The sequence below is a fragment of the Podarcis raffonei genome, chromosome 18, assembly GCF_027172205.1.
Source record: "Podarcis raffonei isolate rPodRaf1 chromosome 18, rPodRaf1.pri, whole genome shotgun sequence".
Lineage (NCBI taxonomy): Eukaryota > Metazoa > Chordata > Lepidosauria > Squamata > Lacertidae > Podarcis > Podarcis raffonei.
This window is the reverse complement of record NC_070619.1, coordinates 3,718,407-3,738,425: the sequence shown is the minus strand read 5'-3', so window position 1 is coordinate 3,738,425 and position 20,019 is coordinate 3,718,407. Positions and strand designations below refer to the sequence as shown.

General features: G+C 49.7%; 1 protein-coding gene across 1 annotated transcript in view; it reads left to right on the top strand.

Moving 5' to 3' along the window:
• KANK3 (KN motif and ankyrin repeat domains 3) overlaps positions 1-20,019 on the top strand; it is a 35,328-nt gene that overhangs the window by 14,727 nt on the left and 582 nt on the right. Inside the window, exons 2-10 of the mRNA XM_053372432.1 lie at positions 259-342; positions 2,533-4,335; positions 5,932-6,031; positions 8,048-8,305; positions 11,704-11,794; positions 12,982-13,201; positions 15,868-16,010; positions 17,629-17,829; positions 19,780-19,879. Coding sequence (XP_053228407.1) covers positions 306-342; positions 2,533-4,335; positions 5,932-6,031; positions 8,048-8,305; positions 11,704-11,794; positions 12,982-13,201; positions 15,868-16,010; positions 17,629-17,829; positions 19,780-19,879 — 2,953 coding nt within the window. The 5' untranslated portion in view covers positions 259-305. The remainder of the gene's footprint in view (positions 1-258; positions 343-2,532; positions 4,336-5,931; positions 6,032-8,047; positions 8,306-11,703; positions 11,795-12,981; positions 13,202-15,867; positions 16,011-17,628; positions 17,830-19,779; positions 19,880-20,019) is intronic.

Here is a 20,019-nt window from a genome sequence, read left to right as displayed (position 1 = left end):
CAGCAGGGGCTACGAAGGGCTCATTACCTGTTTTAAGACATATTGTGGTGGGGCAAGCCTAAGAAGTAAACCCCACCAATTCAATGGGGCTTACTTGCAGGTAAGGGTGCAGGACATTGCCGGCCATGCAGGGGAACCCAACACTTGCATACTCCAGTAACTCCTGCGGCGTTTAGTGGTGCATCTTTACGCGGCTGCTGCACAGATATCACAGAAAAATAATATATGAGTCTTAACTCCCAAGTGTTCCTCTTCTAGGTTCCCATTGCCTTCTCAGAAACTTCGGGAGGACCCAGCAGAGGAAAATGGCCCAGCCTGCACACCTGAATCAGAATCTCCCAGGTAATGAGAAATTTGCAGTTTATTTCACTCTCCTTATGATAAGGACCTTGGGTCGCATGCCATGCTAGGTATTCCCAGATCCTCTGAAACAAATGGTTCTAAGTTCGTCATGGCCTTTAACTACAATGGGTCTACTCTTGAGTAGAATTTAGTGGGACCTCTCCCATAGGGTGCTAGCTGCCTTCTGCAAAATCATACCATTAATCCATCTAGCTCAGTATATCATCTAGATTCTAGAGTGACGGCATCTCTGTGGGCGGTTTGGAACAGACCTTTCCTAGCCCTGCCTGCGTTTCCTGATGATGGACCCTAGAGTCTTTTGCACATAAAGCATGGTTAGAATCTCAATCTGTGCTGGTTCCGTGGGCTAACCGAAAGGCGAGGTCCGAGTCCAGTCCGAGGTCGAAGGTGCAGTATGGAGGCAGTCTGTAACAGTTGAAGCTGGATGCAGGGCAGGTAGTCAGGTGAGGTCAGGAGCTCCGGCAGGAAAGCAGGACAGGGTTCAGGCAGAAACTGACAACCAACAATATTGCTCCTGCAACTCGGGACTGGGGCTGGCTGACTTTTAGCAGCCCCGTTCCTCAGGTGACTCGCCTCTCCTGGCCTGGAGGCGAGCCCTCCTCCTGCGGGAACTTGGTTCCCTCCGCCTCTCTGCCCTGAGCCTCTGCAGCTCAGGAGGGGCTGGAGGGTTACCAGACCCAGAGGCAACCCCAGCTTCCTCTGACGGGGCTGAGAGTGGAGCACCTGCAGGCAATGGGTCCTCGATCACCTCAGGAGCCAGAGCAGACTCAGCTGGTGCCTGCACCTGAGGACCCAGCACAGGTGAGGACCCTTCTGGCTCAAGCCCCAGCCCCGGCTCAGCTGGTTCTGGAGGCGGGGAATCCTGTGCAGGCTGGGACTCCTCAGGTTCAGCATTTGAGTCCGAATCCCAGGCCATCACACAATCTCATAAAATCACGGAGTTCAAAGGGACCCTGAGGATCATCCAGCCCAGGGGTCAGCAAGGTTTACCTCGCCTGGGCCGGTTCACTCCAGCGGAGATTGCTCCATGGGCGGAATCGCATCTGTGCAGATGTGATTTCTGATGTTGCAGAAGCGAGTCTCCACTCCGCGCTGCTCCAGTTTAGCACAGCGCATGGGGACTCGCCGAGTGAGTGGCTCAGTTTAAACCAGGCATAGGCAAACTCCAGCCCTCCAGATGTTTGGGACTACAATTCCCATCATCCCTGACCACTAGTCCTGTTAGCTAGGGATGATGGGAATTGTAGTCCCAAATATCTGGAGGGCCGGAGCTTGTCTATGCCTGGTTTAAACGACCTCCATGGGCTGCAGGTTGCCGACCCCTGATCTAGCCCAACCCACTGAAATGCAGGAATATGCAGCTGCATTGATCGAACCTGCAACCTTGACATTGCCAGCACCACATTCTCACTTTGGAAAGGATGATTCTGTGATTCCAGGATTCTATATATCTGTCTCTGCAGCCAAGAGGAGGAAACCTCTCTGGGACACAATGGGGTAGAAGACTTTATCCCTTCTCTGTGTGTGTGTTTGTGTGTAAGACTCCACCCCTGTCCAGAGGAAGAAAGCCTGTACATGAAACTACAGGAACCTACAATTTCCTCTCTATGGCAAATTGTTATAGAAAAAAACTGGGGTTGGCATATACAGCCCAATTCTCCATCGAGGGACTCCTAAGTGTCTCCCTAAGTCAGGGGTCGTAGGCATGTGGGTGGCGCTGCGGTCTAAACCACTGAGCCTAGGACTTGCCGATCAGAAGGTCGGCGGTTTGAATCCCTGCGACGGGGTGAGCTCTCATTGCTCAGTCCCTGCTCCTGCCAACCTAGCAGTTCGAAAGCACCTCAAAGTGCAAGTAGATAAATAGGTACCACTCCGGCGGGAAGGTAAACGGCGTTTCCGTGCGCTGCTCTGGTTCGCCAGAAGCGGCTTAGTCAAGCACTGAGCAACATACACTCAAAGTGAACGAGCAACAAATCGATTTGCGACTGGCCTAGCCCCTCCCCCTGTGGCAGCCATCTTGTTCTGGCAACCACAATATGTTTAGGAAATTCCAAATGGGCCCACGGACCCGGAAAGGTTGGGGAGCTCTCGTCCTAGGCTGGGCTGAAGAGTTCATACTGCCTTGACGGCTCTTCTTTTGATACATGTTTGTGTCCATCTTGCTTTCAGATCTTGGGGGACCTTTCTTGTACCGCGACCAGGAGGAGGAGGAGGAGGGTGGAGACAAGGCGTCCTACTCTCTGGAGACCCCCTATGGCTTCCTGCTGGATCTAGACTTCCTCAAGTACGTCGACGATATCGAGAAGGGCCAAAGCTTCCGGAAGCTTCTGCCGCAGCGCAAGTCTAAGGGGGCCAAGCAGGCCCCGAACTCTTCCCGGGGCCAAACCAGCGGCTGGACCTCCACGGAATCTCTTTCGTCGACCACCAGCGTGGATCGGAAACCAGCCTTCTCCCCACGCCACAGGCTGTGGGGTAGTTCCTCCGACATCAAGGAGCCCGTGAGCAAACAGGCCTCGCTCCCCGCGTCTCCATCTCCCATCATCCATCTCCTTCCTCCTCCCAAATCGCTGGCGAGGAACACACGTGTGGAAGAAACCTTGCAGGAGACGAGCAAGCGGTTGGAAGAACAGCAGCTGGGTCTGCGGGCAGGGGGACCCTCTGCAGCCATCGGGGTGCCTGGTAGCCTCCCCAGGATTGTGTCTCCTCAAGATCACTCTCTGACGGGGGAAAGCCTTGCAGGCTCCGTCAAGTTAAGCCCCTCCAATTCAGGAAGGAGCACGCCAGCCACTGCCGTCGGTCCTGCCCATCTCCAACATGTTCGTGAGCAGATGGCCACAGCCCTCAAGCAGCTGAAGGAGATGGAGGAACAAGTGAAGACCATCCCCGTTCTAGAAAAGGAGGTTTGCAGGTTGAAGGAGGAGAAGGAGCAGCTGCTGGCCGGGCTCTGGGAGAAGCTGGAGATGGACGGAGGCGAGGCTTGTGTCTTCAACTTCCCCCCCAAGTCTCCAAATTCAGGGGCTCCCGACGAGGGCAAGGAAGACTCTCGGGTCAGTCCCGAGGTTGAAAATGATGGCGAGCCTTCGAAAGCAAGGACAAGTAAAATCACCGAGCTGAAGAGACTGACGGAGAAACTGTCTGGTTCGGAAAGAGCCAGGAAGATGAGCAGAGGAGCAGCTCTGCCTTCCAAAACCGGAGAGCCCACGTGCCGGTCTGTTGGCGTCGGAGAAGAGGTGGACATGAACGAGGTGGTCTTCTACTACCGGTGCCAGAAGCCGAGCCGAGAGGCGGCCGCCGGCCGCAAAGCTGAGACCAAGGACGCAGAGGTGTGGGTCATGGAGTCCTTACTCGGGGTTTCGTCGGAGGCCGAGAAGGAAATCCAGCTGCTTCAGCAGACGGTCCAGCATCAACGAGAGGTCATCTCCATGTTGGAGGGACACCTGCAGGAGGCCAGCGATGAGCTCGAGGAGCTACGGGTGGAAGTTTGCTCAAGGTTGCCAAAGAGTTTGACCAGCAAGGAGACGATGGCCCGGCCGCTGACAGTGGAGGCCAGCATGGAAGCTGCTCCATCCATGCGGTCTCAAGCTGTGGGCAACCACATTGAAATGGCAGACAAGGCCGTCCACTGCTGTCCGCAAGTGACCAGTGTCGAAGTTGGCTGCAGCCCGCAATCTCCAGATCTTGCCCCTGTGCAATGTGAGGGGAAAGCTGCCCAGATTGTTCTGGAGGCGGAAAGCAAAGCCCCAAGGGAGGACGGCAGATCCGCTCCTGCAGAGCTAGACCGCGGTACAGCTACAGACGCGTCTGTACCGGAAGATGCAAAACCCGGAAAGCTGCTGGAATGCGGAGTTACTGAAGCATCCCTGCAAACAGAGAGTTTGGGTGCGGATCTGGATTTGCTCCCTCAGTCCGTGACGAGGGACCAGGAGGATGTTTGTGTGCAATGGGATTCCGGAAAAAACCCCACAGGCGCTGGTGAGCCTGGAGCTTGGGCTGGGTTTTACTTAGTTATTTCAGACCTCTGAGGATGTGCAAAGTGTGCTTCCCTCCACACTGGGAGACCGCAGCTGGAGATCTGGAGATTTTGGGGGGGGGAGGCTTCCCTGTGTTTTTCAGTAAAGGACCCGTTCCCCACCAGTCATGCACTTCAATGTGCTTCAGGGCGGTTCAGTTAATTCTTGTGCATTTTGTTCCTGTCAGGGAAGAACAGCTAGAGCATGGGTAGGCAAACTAAGGCCCGGGGGCCGGATCCAGCCCAATCGCCTTCTAAATCCGGCCCGTGGATGGTCTGGGATTCAGCATGTTTTTACATGAGTAGAATGTGTCCTTTTATTAAAAATGCATCTCTGTGTTATTGTGGGACATAGGAATTCATTCGTGGGGGGTTTTCTCCCTTCAAAATATAGTCTGGCCCCCTACAAGGTCTGAGGGACAGTGGACCGTCCCCCTGCTGAAAAAGTTTGCTGACCCCTGAACTAGAGGGAAGAGGGCTGTGGTTCTTGAGGGAGCCTGAAGTATAGCCTAATGGGCAGATCTTTTACCACCTGGGATCAAATCTATGCTTCCAGGTGCCATAAGAAAGCGGCAGAGATAGCGCAGGATAGTGCGCACCCCGGAAATGATCTCTTTCAGCTTCTGCCTTCTGGAAGAAGGTCCAGGGTTATGAAGACTAGGACTAGCCGCCTGAGAAACAGTTTCTATCCAAATGCGATTTTGATTTTAAACAAAGTGTAAGGTAGTCCCTATGGGAGTATCTTGTATTGTATTGATCTTTATTACGGCCATTGGCCCATCACACGACAGTTTCCCATACCAACATAATGTACTTAAACCTCCAAATTTAAAACCGCCAAAACTTACAAAGAACAGACAAGAACCAAAGCAAAACAAAAACAAAAGACCAACATCATACATTACAATAAATTTGTAACATAAACATCGCCCTCTACTCATAAATTAGTAGAAGACATCAATGGTGATATCACCTAATTACATCCTAAAACATAGATCATAGTTTAGAGGGATTATCCGAGCCGCACAGGAGTCCGTTTCTCTTCTTTAGGGATAGGACGCTGATCAAGAATCTGGCAACCATGAGTGATCTTAGGGGGTCATCATCATTTAATAGATATCTCAGTTTGGCTTCATTCGTATCATCGGCAATTCCCTTTAGATATTGAGCAAGAAACTTGCTCCTGGGGGAGTATCTTGTATTTAATTATGGGGTATCAGAGTTTTTAGGGGGACAACCAGGCTGGGATAGCAGGCTTGTTGGTTTTTGAATGTCTGGTGTAGATTTTTTCAATTTCGTTGTTCTGTATGGGACAATGAAAATAAAGATTATCGTATCGTATCATAGGAAGACTTGAGCCATACAATAACTGCAGCTCTCCCTAGGAAGAACCCTCAAGGTTTTCCCACTGGTCCCATAGCTAGATTTCACCCTGCAGCTTAAAAAAAACCATGGGGTCTGGATAGGTACAGTCCCCCCCTACCAGCTGCTCAAAATGGCAGAGTTTCTGCAAGTGCCTAAAGAACGTTCCTTCCTTCTTCTGCTTCTTCCCCCCACAGGAGCCCTCAAATCCATCATGAAGAAGCGAGGCAGCCCTGCCAAGACGGAGGCAGGTAGTGGGAGGAAAAGCCTCCAGTTTGTGGGATTTCTGAATGGCGAGTACGAGTCTTTTTTGCTTCCTCTCTTTTTTTTGGGGGGGGGTCGGGATGGCAGAGGAGACCCAGGTGTCTTCGATGCTGAAGTTTCAACTACAGTGGTTAAGTACTTAATTCGTTCCGGAGGTCCGTCCTTAACCTGAAACTGTTCTTAACCTGAAGCACCACTTTAGCTAATGGGGCCTCCTGCTGCCACCGCACGATTCCTGTTCTCATCCTGAAGCAAAGTTCTTGACCCGAAGTAATATTTCTGGGTTAGTGGTGTCTGTAACCTGAAGCGTATGTAACCAGATGTACCACTGTATTTGGAGCCTGGAGAGATAGCTGTGGGATTATAGCAGAGGTTGGGAATCTATAGCCCTACAGATGCTATTTAGTTAGATAAAGGTAAAGGGACCCCTGACCGTTAAGCCCAGTCGTGGATGACTGTGGGGTTGCGGCGCTCATCTCGCTTTACTGGCCAAGGGAGCCGGTGTACAGCTTCTGGGTCATGTGGCCAGCATGACTAAGCCGCTTCTGGCGAACCAGAGCAGCGCACGGAAATGCCGTTTACCTTCCCGCCGGAGCGGTACCTAGTTATCTACTTGCACTTTGACGTGCTTTCAAACTGCTAGGTTGGCAGGAGCTGGGACCGAGCAACAGGAGCTCACCCCATCGCGGGAATTCGAACCTCCGACCTTCTAATCAGCAAATCCTAGACTCTGTGGTTTAGACCACAGCACCACCCGCGTTTTAACACTGCTTGATGGTGCTGGTTGTTTAAAAAAAGTGGTTCACAAAGAGACTGAGTGAATCCTCAGTCTGTTAAATAATAATAATAATAATAATAATAATAATAATAATACTTTTATTATTTATACCCTGCCCATTTAACTGGGTGGTGAGATGACAATGAGTGGTCAGAGAAAGGTGCCTGGGAGGAGGAGGTGTCAGGAGCTGAAGGGGCAACAGGGTTTAGTGAGCAGGAAGAGTCTGTGGTAGAGAGCAGTCCAGAATCAGAGGCAGGAGAGGAGGGGGAACCAGGAGACAGAGATGAGGCAGGCTGCTGAAGAACCCAGGGAGTCTCCCCCTCCTGCTGTGACCAGCTCCCCTCTCCCTGGTCTCCCAGAACCCACAGAGGTATGAAGAGGACAGAGCAGAGGCAGACAAGGCGGAGAAGTCTCAGGGTGCTTGGGAAGGACATGGAGCAGGAGGAGACTTAGCGGTGCGACGCTGGGGACCTTTAATCCTTGCAACTGCCCCATTGGGGGCAAGACCTCCTGGGAAGAGTTGCTGTGCTCTCTGGGCCCGAGGTGTTTCATTTCTTGGAATAAAGACTTAACATCGCTAACATTGTGAGTTATCACTTACCCAACCCTGGCACCCAGCTCTGACAACCAGTTAAATAAAGTCTGTGGGGTGTGAATCTGTCAAGCGCTATAATAATAATAATAATAATAATAATAATAATAATAATAATAATAATAATTATTATTATTATTATTATTATTATTTTATTTATTTATTTGTACCCCGCCCATCTGGCTGGGTTTCCCCAGCCACTCTGGGTGGCTTCCACAAAGACCAAAAATACACTAAGATGTCACACATTAAAAACTTCCCTGAACAGAGCTGCCTTCAGATGTCTTCTAAATGTCAGGTAGTTCTTTATCTCTTTGACATCTGATGGGAGGGCGTTCCACAGGGCGGGCGCCACCACCGAGAAGGCCCTCTGTCTGGTTCCCTGTAGCTTTGCTTCTCACAGTGAGGGAACCGCCAGAAGGCCCTCGGCGCTGGACGTCAGTGTCTGGGCAGAACGATGGGGGTGGAGACGCTCCTTCAGGTATCCTGGGCCGTTTAGGGCTTTAAAGGTCAACACCAACACTTTGAATTGTGCTCGGAAACGTACTGATATAGAACGTAGATACCTCTGAGGCAGGAAAGCCAGTTGCCAAACACCAGGAGTACCTGGCTGTGTGCCTGCCTACGAGTTGCATCCCTCAAGACCCCCGTTTTGATCCCCCACAATCTGTCCTGGCAGGTACGAGAGCACCTCGAGTGAGGAGGAGGAAGAGGAGGAAGAGGAAGAGGAGAGGTCCCCCAGGAAGGGCTCCCCGCTTGGCTTCGGCAGTGACACTCCCAGCACCACCGACGACGACGACGACTTACCTTCCCATGTGGACAGTAGCGGCAGTGATTCAGAGACTCCTGTTTCGGGGGCCGCCCAGGAGGGCCACGATCCGGAGGAAGCCGAAGATGCAAACATCTCGGGAGAAACTCCCCCGGAAGTGAAGGAGAAGTAAGTCCTAGAATCCAGGACACAACAGCTCCACTTGCTACCGATCTGTTTCGGGGCCTCAGTTAAAAGTGCCCCACAAATCCCTACAAGGTGATCGGAAATACCTTATTCCTTCAGGCGAGCCTGCCCCGGGCTCTGAGATCTCCTGGGGAGGCTCTGCTCTCGGCCCCTCCACCCCCACAGGCCCTCTTGGTGGGGACACAAGAGAGGGCCTTCTCGGTGGTGGCTCCTTGCTGTTCTTTTGCCAGCAGGTGAAGCACCTTCTTCTCCAACAGGCTTTTGGGAGCTGGCTGCTTTTAAGGAAGGGGTTGGTGCCGTGCTGTTTTTAATGTAATTGATCTGTATGTTTTTAATAGATAGACTGAGTGAGCAAGCGAGTTTTAATTCTGTCAATGTTTTTCTACATTTTTAGCTGTTCTTGTTTTTAACCGTAAGCCGCCTTGGAGTTCCTGTCAGGGGAAAATCGAGGGCACAAATAAATATGTAATCATCATAACTCCCTACACACGACTGAGAAAGGGTCAGGGGGAGGCATGAGTTTTCTCTTCTGATTTAAGGTCCGTCCACGGGGGGCGCTGTGGGTTCAACCACAGAGCCTAGGACTTGCCGATCAGAAGGTTGGCAGTTTGAATCCCTGCGACGGAGTGAGCTCCCGTTGCTCTGTCCCAGCTCCTGCCAACCTAGCAGTTCGAAAGCACACCAGCGCAAGTAGATAAATAGGCACTGCTCTGGCAGGAAGGTAAACGGTGTTTCCGTGCGCTGCTCTGGTTCACCAGAAGCGGCTTAGTCATGCTGGCCACATGACCCGGAAGCTGTACGCCGGCTCCCTCGGCCAGTAAAGCGAGATGAGCGCTGCAACCCCAGAGTCGGCCATGACTGGACCTAATGGTTAGGGGTCCCTTTACCTTTACGCCTCAGCTTAATGTAAATTGCAAACCCCTCACACCTCTTTTTTTTGTTTTTTTGTTTTTTGCTTTTTATTGGTTTTCTTACTTGATGAAGAAATACACACAATAAAATAACCAAAATAATAAAATGGCAACAACAACAACCAAAAGGGAATATATATATATATATATATATATATATATATATATATATATATATATACAAAAAGCATACATACAACCATAAATCCATAAATTCTTATGTACAGACTTATGCCACCATATTCTTTAATTCCAATTCCTTCTCTTCTCTAATAGACTTCCGTCCTCCTCAACGTGGGTCTATTTTGTCTATTTGTTAAACTCCTTTTATCCTTTCTTCATTTCTACTGTTTTCCACATACTACACTTGTCATCCATGTTGTGGTTTGCGAAAATCAAAGCAAATCCAGGTTTTGACTTGGGGACACTGTTTTGTTTTAGATAATCTCTGTAAATATCCCATACCTTTTGGAATTTTTGGTTAGGCCGTCTCCTAATCGCACCTGTCATTTTTGCCAATTCGAGATATTCAAATAATTTATCCTGCCGTTCCTTTTTTGGTTGGTACTATTTCACTTTTCCAATTTCTAGCTATTAATATTCTTGCTGCCGTTGTAGCATATAAGAATATTCTCTTTTTTTCCTTCTCTCATGCCTCTTTTAGTCCCCTCTCACTCATGCTATCAGGAGCGGACGGGGATCGTGTGTATCTTCTCAATGATGGGTCTTCAATTTTTGCACCCCGTGGGGGGGAAAGCCCCCGCACCAGCCAAAATCTGGCACTGGTCCTTCAACGAATGCTCTCGTCCACGCTTTCTTCTCCCTTAATCCAGGGACGCCCTTGTTAGAATTCCTGCTCTGTGATTGCAGTCATGGGATTGTTGTCTTTCACATGGCAGTATATGTTTTGACTCCACAGAGTGGGAAGTGACGGAGACAGGATGTTTGTGTTCCTGTGTTCCGTGAAGTGGGACTACAGTGGTTTGTTGTTGTTTAGTCGTTTAGTCGTGTCCACCTCTTCGTGACCCCCTGGACCAGAGCACGCCAGGCACTCCTGTCTCCCACTGCCTCCCGTAGTTTGGTCAAACTCATGCTGGTAGCTTCGAGAACACTGTCCCACCATCTCGTCCTCTGTCGTCCCCTTCTCCTTGCGCCCTCCATCTTTCCCAGCATCAGGGTCTTTTCCAGGGAGTCTTCTCTTCTCATGAGGTGGCCAAAGTCTTGGAGCCTCAGCTTCAGGATCTGTCCTTCCAGTGAGCACTCAGGGCTGATTTCCTTAAGAATGGATAGGTTTGATCATCTTTCAGTCCATGGGACTCTCAAGAGTCTCAATTTGTTCTGGAGGTCCATTCTTAACCTGAAACTGTTCTTAACCAGAAGCACCACTTTAGCTAATGGGGCCTTCTGCTGCCGCCGCGCCGCCAGAGCACGATTTCTGTTCTTATCCTGAAGCAAAATTCTTAACCTGAAGCACTATTTCTAGGTTAGCGGAGTGTGTAACCTGAAGTGTATGTAACCTGAATCGTATGTAACCCGAGGTACCACTGTATTGTCCTTTGTCCTTTTTCTGTCTGATGCTAGAGAGAGAGGGAGCCATGTTGCAGTGCTCTGTGTGTGTTTATATGTAAATAAAGTAAAGGTAAAGGGACCCCTGACCGTTAGGTCCAGTCGTGGACAACTCTGGGGTTGCGGCGCTCATCTCGCTTTATTGGCCGAGGGAGCCGGCGTACAGCTTCCAGGTCATGTGGCAGCCTGACTAAGCCGCTTCTGGCGAACCAGAGCAGCGCACGGAAACGCCGTTTACCTTCCCACCGGAGTGGTACCTATTTATCTACTTGCACTTTAACATGCTTTCGAACTGCTAGGTTGGCAGGAGCTGGGACTGAGCAATGGGAGCTCACCCCGTCACGGGGATTCGAACCGCTGACCTTCTGATCAGCAAGTCCTAGGCTCTGTGGTTTAACCCACAGCACCACCCGCGTCCCGTAAATAAAGTAGATTAGCCAAAATGCTGAGTTGCTGAGGTCTGTCACACGAACTGCGCAAACTCTGCAGATCCCTAAGTGTGCTGGTGTCGGTTGGCAACGGTCGATGTGATGTTCGGGCTGAAGAAAGCTTATGAAGCTACCAAATGATCGACCAGGAGGGAGGGAACATGCCAGTCGGGCATGTGTCTCTGCCAGAGTCCTACTCGAGTGTAGGCTGAATTCCTGACAGCCCTATGCTTCAAAAATTCCTATAGGAGAGCTACTTTGATCGCGTTGGGGATTATAAAACATGACCGTTGCGAGAAGACTCCCTTGGAAGGTGGTGGATTCTCCTTCCTTGGAGGTTTTCAAAGCAGATGATGGACGGCCATCTGTCACGGATGCTTCAGCTGAGATTCCTGCATTGCAGGGGGTTGGGCTGGATGACCTCTGGGGGTCCCTTTCAACTCGATGGAAGCTCTAAAGCTGTTTCCTTTGACAGGTTTGAGCTGAGTCCTCGGCTGAGGGACGCTTGTCTCCTGGTGAGGAGCCACCTGGCCAGAGATGGCGCCGCTCCGAAGAGCAAAGAGGTGGTGAGTTGGGGCCGATTGACCACTCGGAGGGAGCATCAACATTAACTTCTTCTTCTTCTTCTTCTTCTTCTTATTATTATTATTATTATTAGCATTAAATAACACAATCGCCCTCCGAAGGTGGTGTACGGAGCTTCGTAAGGCTTCCATAAGCTAGCGTGGTGTGGTGGTCAGAGTGTGGGGGCTAGGAGCCGAGTTTGAATCCTCACTCCGCCATTAAGCTCACTGGGTAACCCCTTGGGTGCCATTTGCTGCATCTTTCCACCTACCTCACAGGGTCGTTGCGAGGATAAAATGGAGAGCGGACAAGCTAGGTATGTCACCTTTCGCACCTTAGAGGAAAGGTGGAATGATTTGTTTATTGTCATTTTAATTAGTTTTAAAGGTAAAGTAAAGGGACCCCTGACCATTAGGTCCAGTCGTCGCCGACTCTGGGGTTTCTGCGCTCATCTCGCTTTATTAGCCGAGGGAGCCGGCGTACAGCTTCCGGGTCATGTGGCCAGTATGACTAAGCTGCTTCTGGCAAACCAGAGCAGCGCACGGAAACGCCGTTTACCTTCCCGCCAGAGCGGTACCTATTTATCTACTTGCACTTTGAGGTGCTTTTGAACTGCTAGGTTGGCAGGAGCAGGGACCGAGCAACAGGAGCTCACCCCATCGCGGGGATTTGAACCACTGACCTTCTGATCAGCAAGCCCTAGGCTCTGTGGTTTAACCCACAGCACCACCCGCGTCCCATAATTAGTTTTATACAGCAACAATTAAATTCTGGGTTATATCCAATAGCGCCTGTCAGCTGACTGTGGAATGAGGATCGGATCTCTCTTTCCTCTGCATCAAAGCTCCCCACTTCCCCCAAAAATGCACCCCTAAAACCTGCTCCATAGAGTTATGTGGCTGGGGAAACCCAGCCAGATGGGTGGGGTGATAATAATAATAATAATAATAATAATAATAATAATAATAATATTGGAAGGGAGGGCCTTTTCCACTTGTATTTTTCAAAGGATCGGGGCCACTTAAGAGCAGTGCGCACTCTCGGAAACCCACACAAGTGTCCAGCCAAGATGGGGGTCCAGATCCGTGCTCGACTGCAAGTCTTGCTGGGCCTAGTCTACCTCACAGGGTTGCAATGAGGATTTTTTGGGGGAAAGGGATCGAAACCGCTCCTCTGTTTTGGCTTCCAGCTTTCCAGCACTGGCCTCATCCTCCAGGAATGGTTCCGCCTGTCCAGCCAAAAGGCCTCTCTGGCCAGAGAGGTGGCCGAGCACCTGATGGCATTTGCCGAAATCTCACCCGCGCTACTGACGCACGTCGTCAACCTCTCCGACGGCAATGGCAACACCGCTCTCCACTACAGTGTCTCGCATTCCAACTTTGACATTGTCCAGCTTCTGCTGGACACAGGTGAGTGGCCCTAAGGTGAGAGGTCGCCAAGGTAGTCTCTGTTAGCACCTCCTGCAGCTAGGAATGGATGAGAACTATATATATATAGAGAGAGAGAGAGAGTTTCCCTATAAAAAGTTGCATTTGTTATTCAGCAAAACTAGTGTGACTTCCCACTCACCCAGCATCGATGTTCACAATTCAAATTACATGCAATTGCTCCATCTTATCTAATTTCATCCTCTCTAATGTGTTTCTTGGAACACAGGTGGCGCTGTGGGTTAAACCACAGAGCCCAGGGCTTGCCGATCAGAAGGTCGGCGGTTCGAATCCCCACAATGATGGGGTGAGCTCCCATTGCTCGCTCCCTGCTCCTGCCAACCTAGCAGTTCAAAAGCACGTCAAGTGCAAGTAGATAAATAGGTACCGCTCTGGCGGGAAGGTAAACAGCGTTTCCTTGCGCTGCTCTGGTTCACCAGAAGCGGCTTAGTCATGCTGGCCACATGACCCAGAAGCTGTACGCCAGCTCCCTCGGCCAATAAAGCGAGATGAGCGCCGCAATCCCAGAGTCGGTCATGACTGGACCTAATGGTCAGGGGTCCCTTTAAAAAGGTAAAGGTACCCCTGCCCGAAGGCCAGTCGTGTCCGACTCTAGGGTTGTGCGCCCATCTCACTTAAGAGGCCAGGGGCCAGCGATGTCCGCAGACACTTCCGGGTCACGTGGCCAACGTGATGAAGCTTGCTCTGGCGAGCCAGCACCAGCGCAGCACACGGAAACGCCGTTTACCTTCCCACTATAAGGCAGTACCTATTTATCTACTTGCACTTTGACGTGCTTTCGAACTGCTAGGTGGGCAGGAGCTGGGACTGCAGACGGGAGCTCACCCCGTTGCGGGGATTCGAACCGCCGACCATGCGATCGGCAAGTGCTAGGCGCTGAGGTTTTACCCACAGCGCTACCCGTGTCCCATCAAGGGTCCCTTTACCTTTACCTTAATGTGTTTCTTAATTCATTCTGCCATTTTCTTACACTTCAAACCCCCCTGGGGTCTTCGCATTTATAGGAAATAACTTTTTATATACACTAGAAAGGGTTTCCAGCCTTCTTTAAAAGATTCTGAATTTGTATCTTTTTATCCATGCCATTGGGACACGGGTGGCGCTGTGGGTTAAAGCCTCAGCGCCTAGGACTTGCCGATTGTCAGGTTGGCGGTTCGAATCCCCGCGGCGGGGTGCGCTCCCGTCGTTCGGTCCCAGTGCCTGCCAACCTAGCAGTTCGAAAGCACCTTCGGGTGCAAGTAGATAAATAGGGACCGCTTACCAGCGGGAAGGTAAACGGCGTTCCGTGTGCTGCGCTGGCTCGCCAGATGCAGCTTGTCATGCTGGCCACGTGACCCAGAAGTGTCTGCGGACAGCGCTGGCCCCTGGCCTCTTGAGTGAGATGAGCGCACAACCCTAGAGTCTGGCAAGACTGGCCCGTACGGGCAGGGGTACCTTTACCTTTATCCATGCCATCAATTTTGCCATCTCTGCATATTCCAAGATTTTCACCAACCGTTCTTCCTCCTCCCATTTCTGAGCATAGAGAATCCCTGCTGCTGTAGCCACATACATAAATGCCGTCGATTTCGCTGTTTAGTATCCCCAGCAGGAAGAATTCTGGCCTCTTGGGGGAAAAGTCATTTTGAAAATTTTCTTAATTTCATTATACTGCATATCATGTCCCCAAAGGCCTTTGCCTTCACACTTCTTAAATCGATGCACAAACTGGAATACAGCCATAACTCTGGAATTTGCACATCTCCAAATTCTGCAACACCATTCTCCAACCCAAGTAATGGGTGTGAAAGTTTACTAGGGTTGTTGTTTAGTTGCCTTAGTCGTGCTCGACTCTCCGTGACCCCATGAACCAGAACATGCCTTGGAAACTCTCACTTTCTTCTCAAAGCTTCTCCCTTTTTATGTCCATGGAGTTTTCTTGGCAAAATACTGGAGTGGATTGCCAGTTCCTTCTCCAGGTGGATCACATTTAATCTAAACCAGGGGTAGGGCTGGCTCTGTGGGTTAAACCATAGAGCCTAGGACTTGCTGATCCGAAGGTCGGCGGTTCAAATCCCTGCGACGGGGTGAGCTCCCGTTGCTCAGTCCCTGCTCCTGCCAACCTAGCAGTTCCAAAGCACACCAGTGCAAGTAGATAAATTGGTACCGCTCCGGCGGGAAGGTAAACGGCGTTTCCGTGCACTGCTCTGGTTCGCCAGAAGCTGCTTAGTCATGCTGGGCACATGACCCGGAAGCTGTACACCGGCTCCCTCGGCCAATAAAGCGAGATGAGCGCCACAACCCCAGAGTCGGCCACGACTGGACCTAATGGTCAGGGGTCCCTTTACCTTTACCTAGGGGTAGGCCACCTAAGGCCCAGGGGCCGAATGCGGCCTAATCCCCTTCTAAATCTGGCCCACGGACGGTCTGGGAATCAGCATGTTTTTACATGAGTAAAATGTGTCTTTTTATTTAAAACGCATCTCTGGGTTATTTGTGGGGCCTGCCTGGTGTTTTTACATGAGTAGAAAGTGTGCTTTTATTTAAAATGCATCTCTGATTCCCGGACCGTCCGCAAGCCGGACTTAGATAGCCATGAGTAGAGTACTTGCGCCACTTTCTTGCATTTTTTCTCCTCGTCTCCCCAGGGATCTGTAATGTTAACTACCAGAACAAAGCTGGCTACACAGCTCTGATGTTAACTGCCCTAGCAACTGTAGAGCAGGAAGAGGAAATGTCTGTTGTCCGGAGACTTTTCGGCATGGGGAATGTCAATGCCAAAGCTAGCCAGGTATGTATGGGGTTTGGGGAGAGGGGAGCAGCCCCCCTGCTATTGGGCAGCAGGGAACTAAGAAGCCTAGGCGGTCGGCGCATGCTCAGAGGCGCACTGGAATACCGCACATGATCATCATTATTGCATAGTATTATTATCATCATATTGTAGCTAGGAAGTGGAAGGGGCATGTAGAATATAAAACGGAAGACTGGTATAAAGAGGCGTACAATATAGCTATTAGTGATAAATCAACAAGTTCGATTAAGGTTAAGACGGGGAATACGCAGGAGAAATGATTTGGAGGAGATATGGAAGGTGTTTGCAGAATTTGTACTGTCGAAACAGAAAGGGGTCAAACCATCGCCAGAGGTGTTGAAATTTTGGGAGGCTGGATAGTTACAATGGAACGGTTTTGAGGGTGGGGTGCACATTTTTATTCTAATCTATTTGTGATTATTACTTTGTCAAAACAAAATTGGAAATTGGAAAAAGAAAAGAAAAAGATAGGCAAATGAAAGGGAAAAGGCCAAAATGTCACTGGCAATTACTGTATTTTTTGCTCCATAAGATGCACTATTTCCCTCCTAAAAAGTAAGGGGAAATGTCTGTGCGTCTTATGGAGCGAATGCGTGGTCCCTGGAGCTGAATTGCCCAGGGGAGAAAAGCAGATCATGCTTTTTGTTTTTTTAGAAAGAGGGAAGTGGGTGTTGAAACAAAGCTGCTGATCGGCAAGTGATCGGGAGGGAGATAAGGGAGGCTAGCGAAAAAGGAGGCTGCCTGGGAGGGGGGAGGTAAAAGCCCATGGATCCTAAGGATTTTTACATTGGGTTACCCCAAATTCACCATCAGATCACATAGCATGTCCATGGCTACAGCCTGCACCAAAAAAACCACGCACCCACTGTTTCCTGGGGCTGCAGTGACGCAAAAATGTGGTTACAAGGCCCGGATCCACATGGATCCTCAGGATTTTTGCATTGGGCTACCCCAAACTCACCGTCAAATCACATATCATGTCTGTGGCCACAGCATGAACCACAAAAATCATACATCCACTGTTTCGTTCAGAATATTTTTTTTCTTGTTTTCCTCCTCTAAAAACTAGGTGCGTCTTATGGTCAGGTACGTCTTATGAAGCAAAAAATACAGTAATTATACCGTGCACTATGTTATGTACTGAAGTTCTCACCCTGGGCCAGCAAGGTGATACTGTAGATAGTTTTCACTCAGGTCCACATATGCAAATAAGGGGTCGAAAGTGACGTTCAGTGATTGGATAGTTACAGAAAATGGTTACTGTTGTGTTCTAGTGGAGCTTTATATAAGCAGATTGGCTGAACCCTTCAGTTCAGGTCTGTTCTGGCCTGTGAATAAACAAGAGCCATTTGAAGAATCGCTGTGTCATCTGATATGTTCACCCACAACATAACACACAATTTATACTGTGAATAATTATTACTAGAATAAGAAAGTGCTTTTGTGGTTGAGAATAAAATTAAACAAGATCGGAGGAATCTCACTGGACACCCTGTGCTGCTCATTGGGAAAATCCTGCGTTTTGAGCTAACGAAACGGAAGATTTGAGAACGATAAGAAAGTGCTTTTCAACATTTTTTTGTCTGTCTTGCTCCAGGCTGGCCAGACGGCCCTGATGCTTGCCGTCAGCCATGGCAGGCAGGAGATGGTGGAAGCCCTGCTGTCCTGCGGGGCAGACATCAACCTTCAAGATGAAGAGGGGTCCACGGCACTCATGTGCGCCTGTGAACACGGGCGGGCAGGCACCGTCAGGCTGCTGCTGACTCAGCCGGACTGCGACGCTTCCATCGTGGATAACGTAAGCATAGCTGTCAACCGTCCCTTATTTGGCGGGAAAGTCCCTTATCCCAGCGCCATGTCCCGCTGCTGTCCCTTATTGATGATGTCCCTTAAATTTCCCGGGTTTCAAAGGAAGCAGCTCCTCTCCCTCCCTCCCTGCCGGCCAACTGTGTTGCTTGGCTCCATTGCTCACCCAATAAGGAGTCTAAGAACGACTGGGGGGTGGAGCTTGCATGCCTTGTGCCGATCAAATCGGCCACGTTGCCTGGGGACTCGCCTTTGCTCAGCGCTTCCCAGCGGAGAGGTGACGGTGGTTTTCCTTGCTGCATCCCCTTTGCCGGGTTGCTGCGCTGTGGGAACCACCACTTGAGGCTTCGTTTGGCTGCTGGCTGGGCTTTCTGCCTTTGGCGCAGAGGGGCTCAGAAGTTGAACATACCTGTGCTTGGAAAATCCCTTATTTTGGCTGCTGATCCCTTATTTTTGAGGCTGCTGGTCCCTTATTTTCAAATCTGTAAGTTGACAGCTATGCGTAAGTGTTATGTACTGAGTTGAATAGGATCCAAAAGGCAGCAGCCTGATTGGTCCTAGAACAATAGGACCCAGAATGCAGCAGTCTGATTGGCCCTAGAATAGGTTTCAGAATGCAGCAGTTTGATTGGTCCTAGAACAATAGGGTTCAGAATGCAGCAGTCTGATTGGTCCACAGGAGCCACCCAATCCAGCTCCAGGTGGAAGTGAATCCTCAACCTGATTGGCCTACAGGAGAAACCCAGAATTAGCCAATCACATGGGGCCCATTGTGTAAATCATGTATATAAAGCAGACATTCTGGGGGAACTTCCATACCTCCTCACCACTATGAGCTGAATAAAGAGCATGAAATCCACTCTCGACTCTGAGTATATTCCAGTAAGCAGCTGGGTTGCTCTGCACAGGGAGCTTTGGGTTCCCCCCACTTCAAGCTCCTGGTCCTCATTGTCTCTTTCAACATGTATATTTTTTTAAAAAATTTTTTATTACTTTTCCATTTAATAATATGCAATCACATCATTGGTATTCACTTTACCTCTTTGGCTCTTAATTTTTTTTTTAAATGTATTTTTTATTAAACCATTTCAACAAAACAAATTATCAATCAAAACAACCAATTACATTCCCCCCCACCCCCTAAGGACTATCCCTCAGCTCCCCTCTCTGATTCATTTGCCCATATTATTCTCCATGTTAAAAATTGTACATATCAGTGCCTTATGTGTCATATATTCTACTAATAAATTTGTGGGTGTTTATTCAAAACCTGCCAAGGAGTCCAAATCATTTTGTTGTTGTTTTTTAAGATAGTTTGTAAAAAGTTCCCATTCTTCCTTAAAGTCACGATTGCCCTTCTCACGTAATTTATATGTCAACTTTGCCAACTCTGCATAACTCATCGGTTTTTCTTGCCATTGTTCTTTCGCTGGGGTTTCCTCCTTCTTCCACCCTTGTGCTAACAAGACTCTTGCCGCTGTTGTTGCATACATAAATAAATTCTTCGTTTTTCTTGGCGGGGCTCGTCCTAAAACCCCTAGCAAAAACGCTTGGAGCATCTGTGCCTCCCAAAATGCTGCCCGAAGAGGCTTACGTGCAACAACAACAAAATGACGCCTCAGAAAAAAACCCACACACAGCACACAAGGGGAAAGGAACAAGGAGGGAAGAGGAAAACTCAGGCACCCATTTCTTAAAGAGTTGTTCCCATCATGACCAGCTGGCCCAGTTCAGGGGCTGGGGATCCCTGGTGGAGCCAGGCAACCCCTAAACCTGAAACAATGAGGTTTTGATGCTTCCTATCTCTGAGGCGGCCATCTGAAGTGGCAGTTGCGGAGAGAGTGGATCTGCCACGTTTCGCCTTGTAGGTGGTTCTCTGTTTCTAAACAGGGCATCTTCCAGCCTTGTTTTACGTGTGTTCTGCCTCCCCTCCCGTCTGTAGGAAGGCAACGACGCTGTTTCCATCGCTCTAGAGGCTGGTCATCGTGACATAGCGGCGTTGATATCTACCCGTCTCGCCCAGTCAGCAGCCTGCTCACCTGGTGAGTCAGCCCTGTTCTCCCCCCATCCCTTCTGACTTCTTAATTCTATTAAATTTTCTGTTTTACAATTTAAAGTTTGTGATTTTGACTGCAACCCAGATGGGTGGCATGTAAGTAAATTAGTAAGAAATAATTATTGT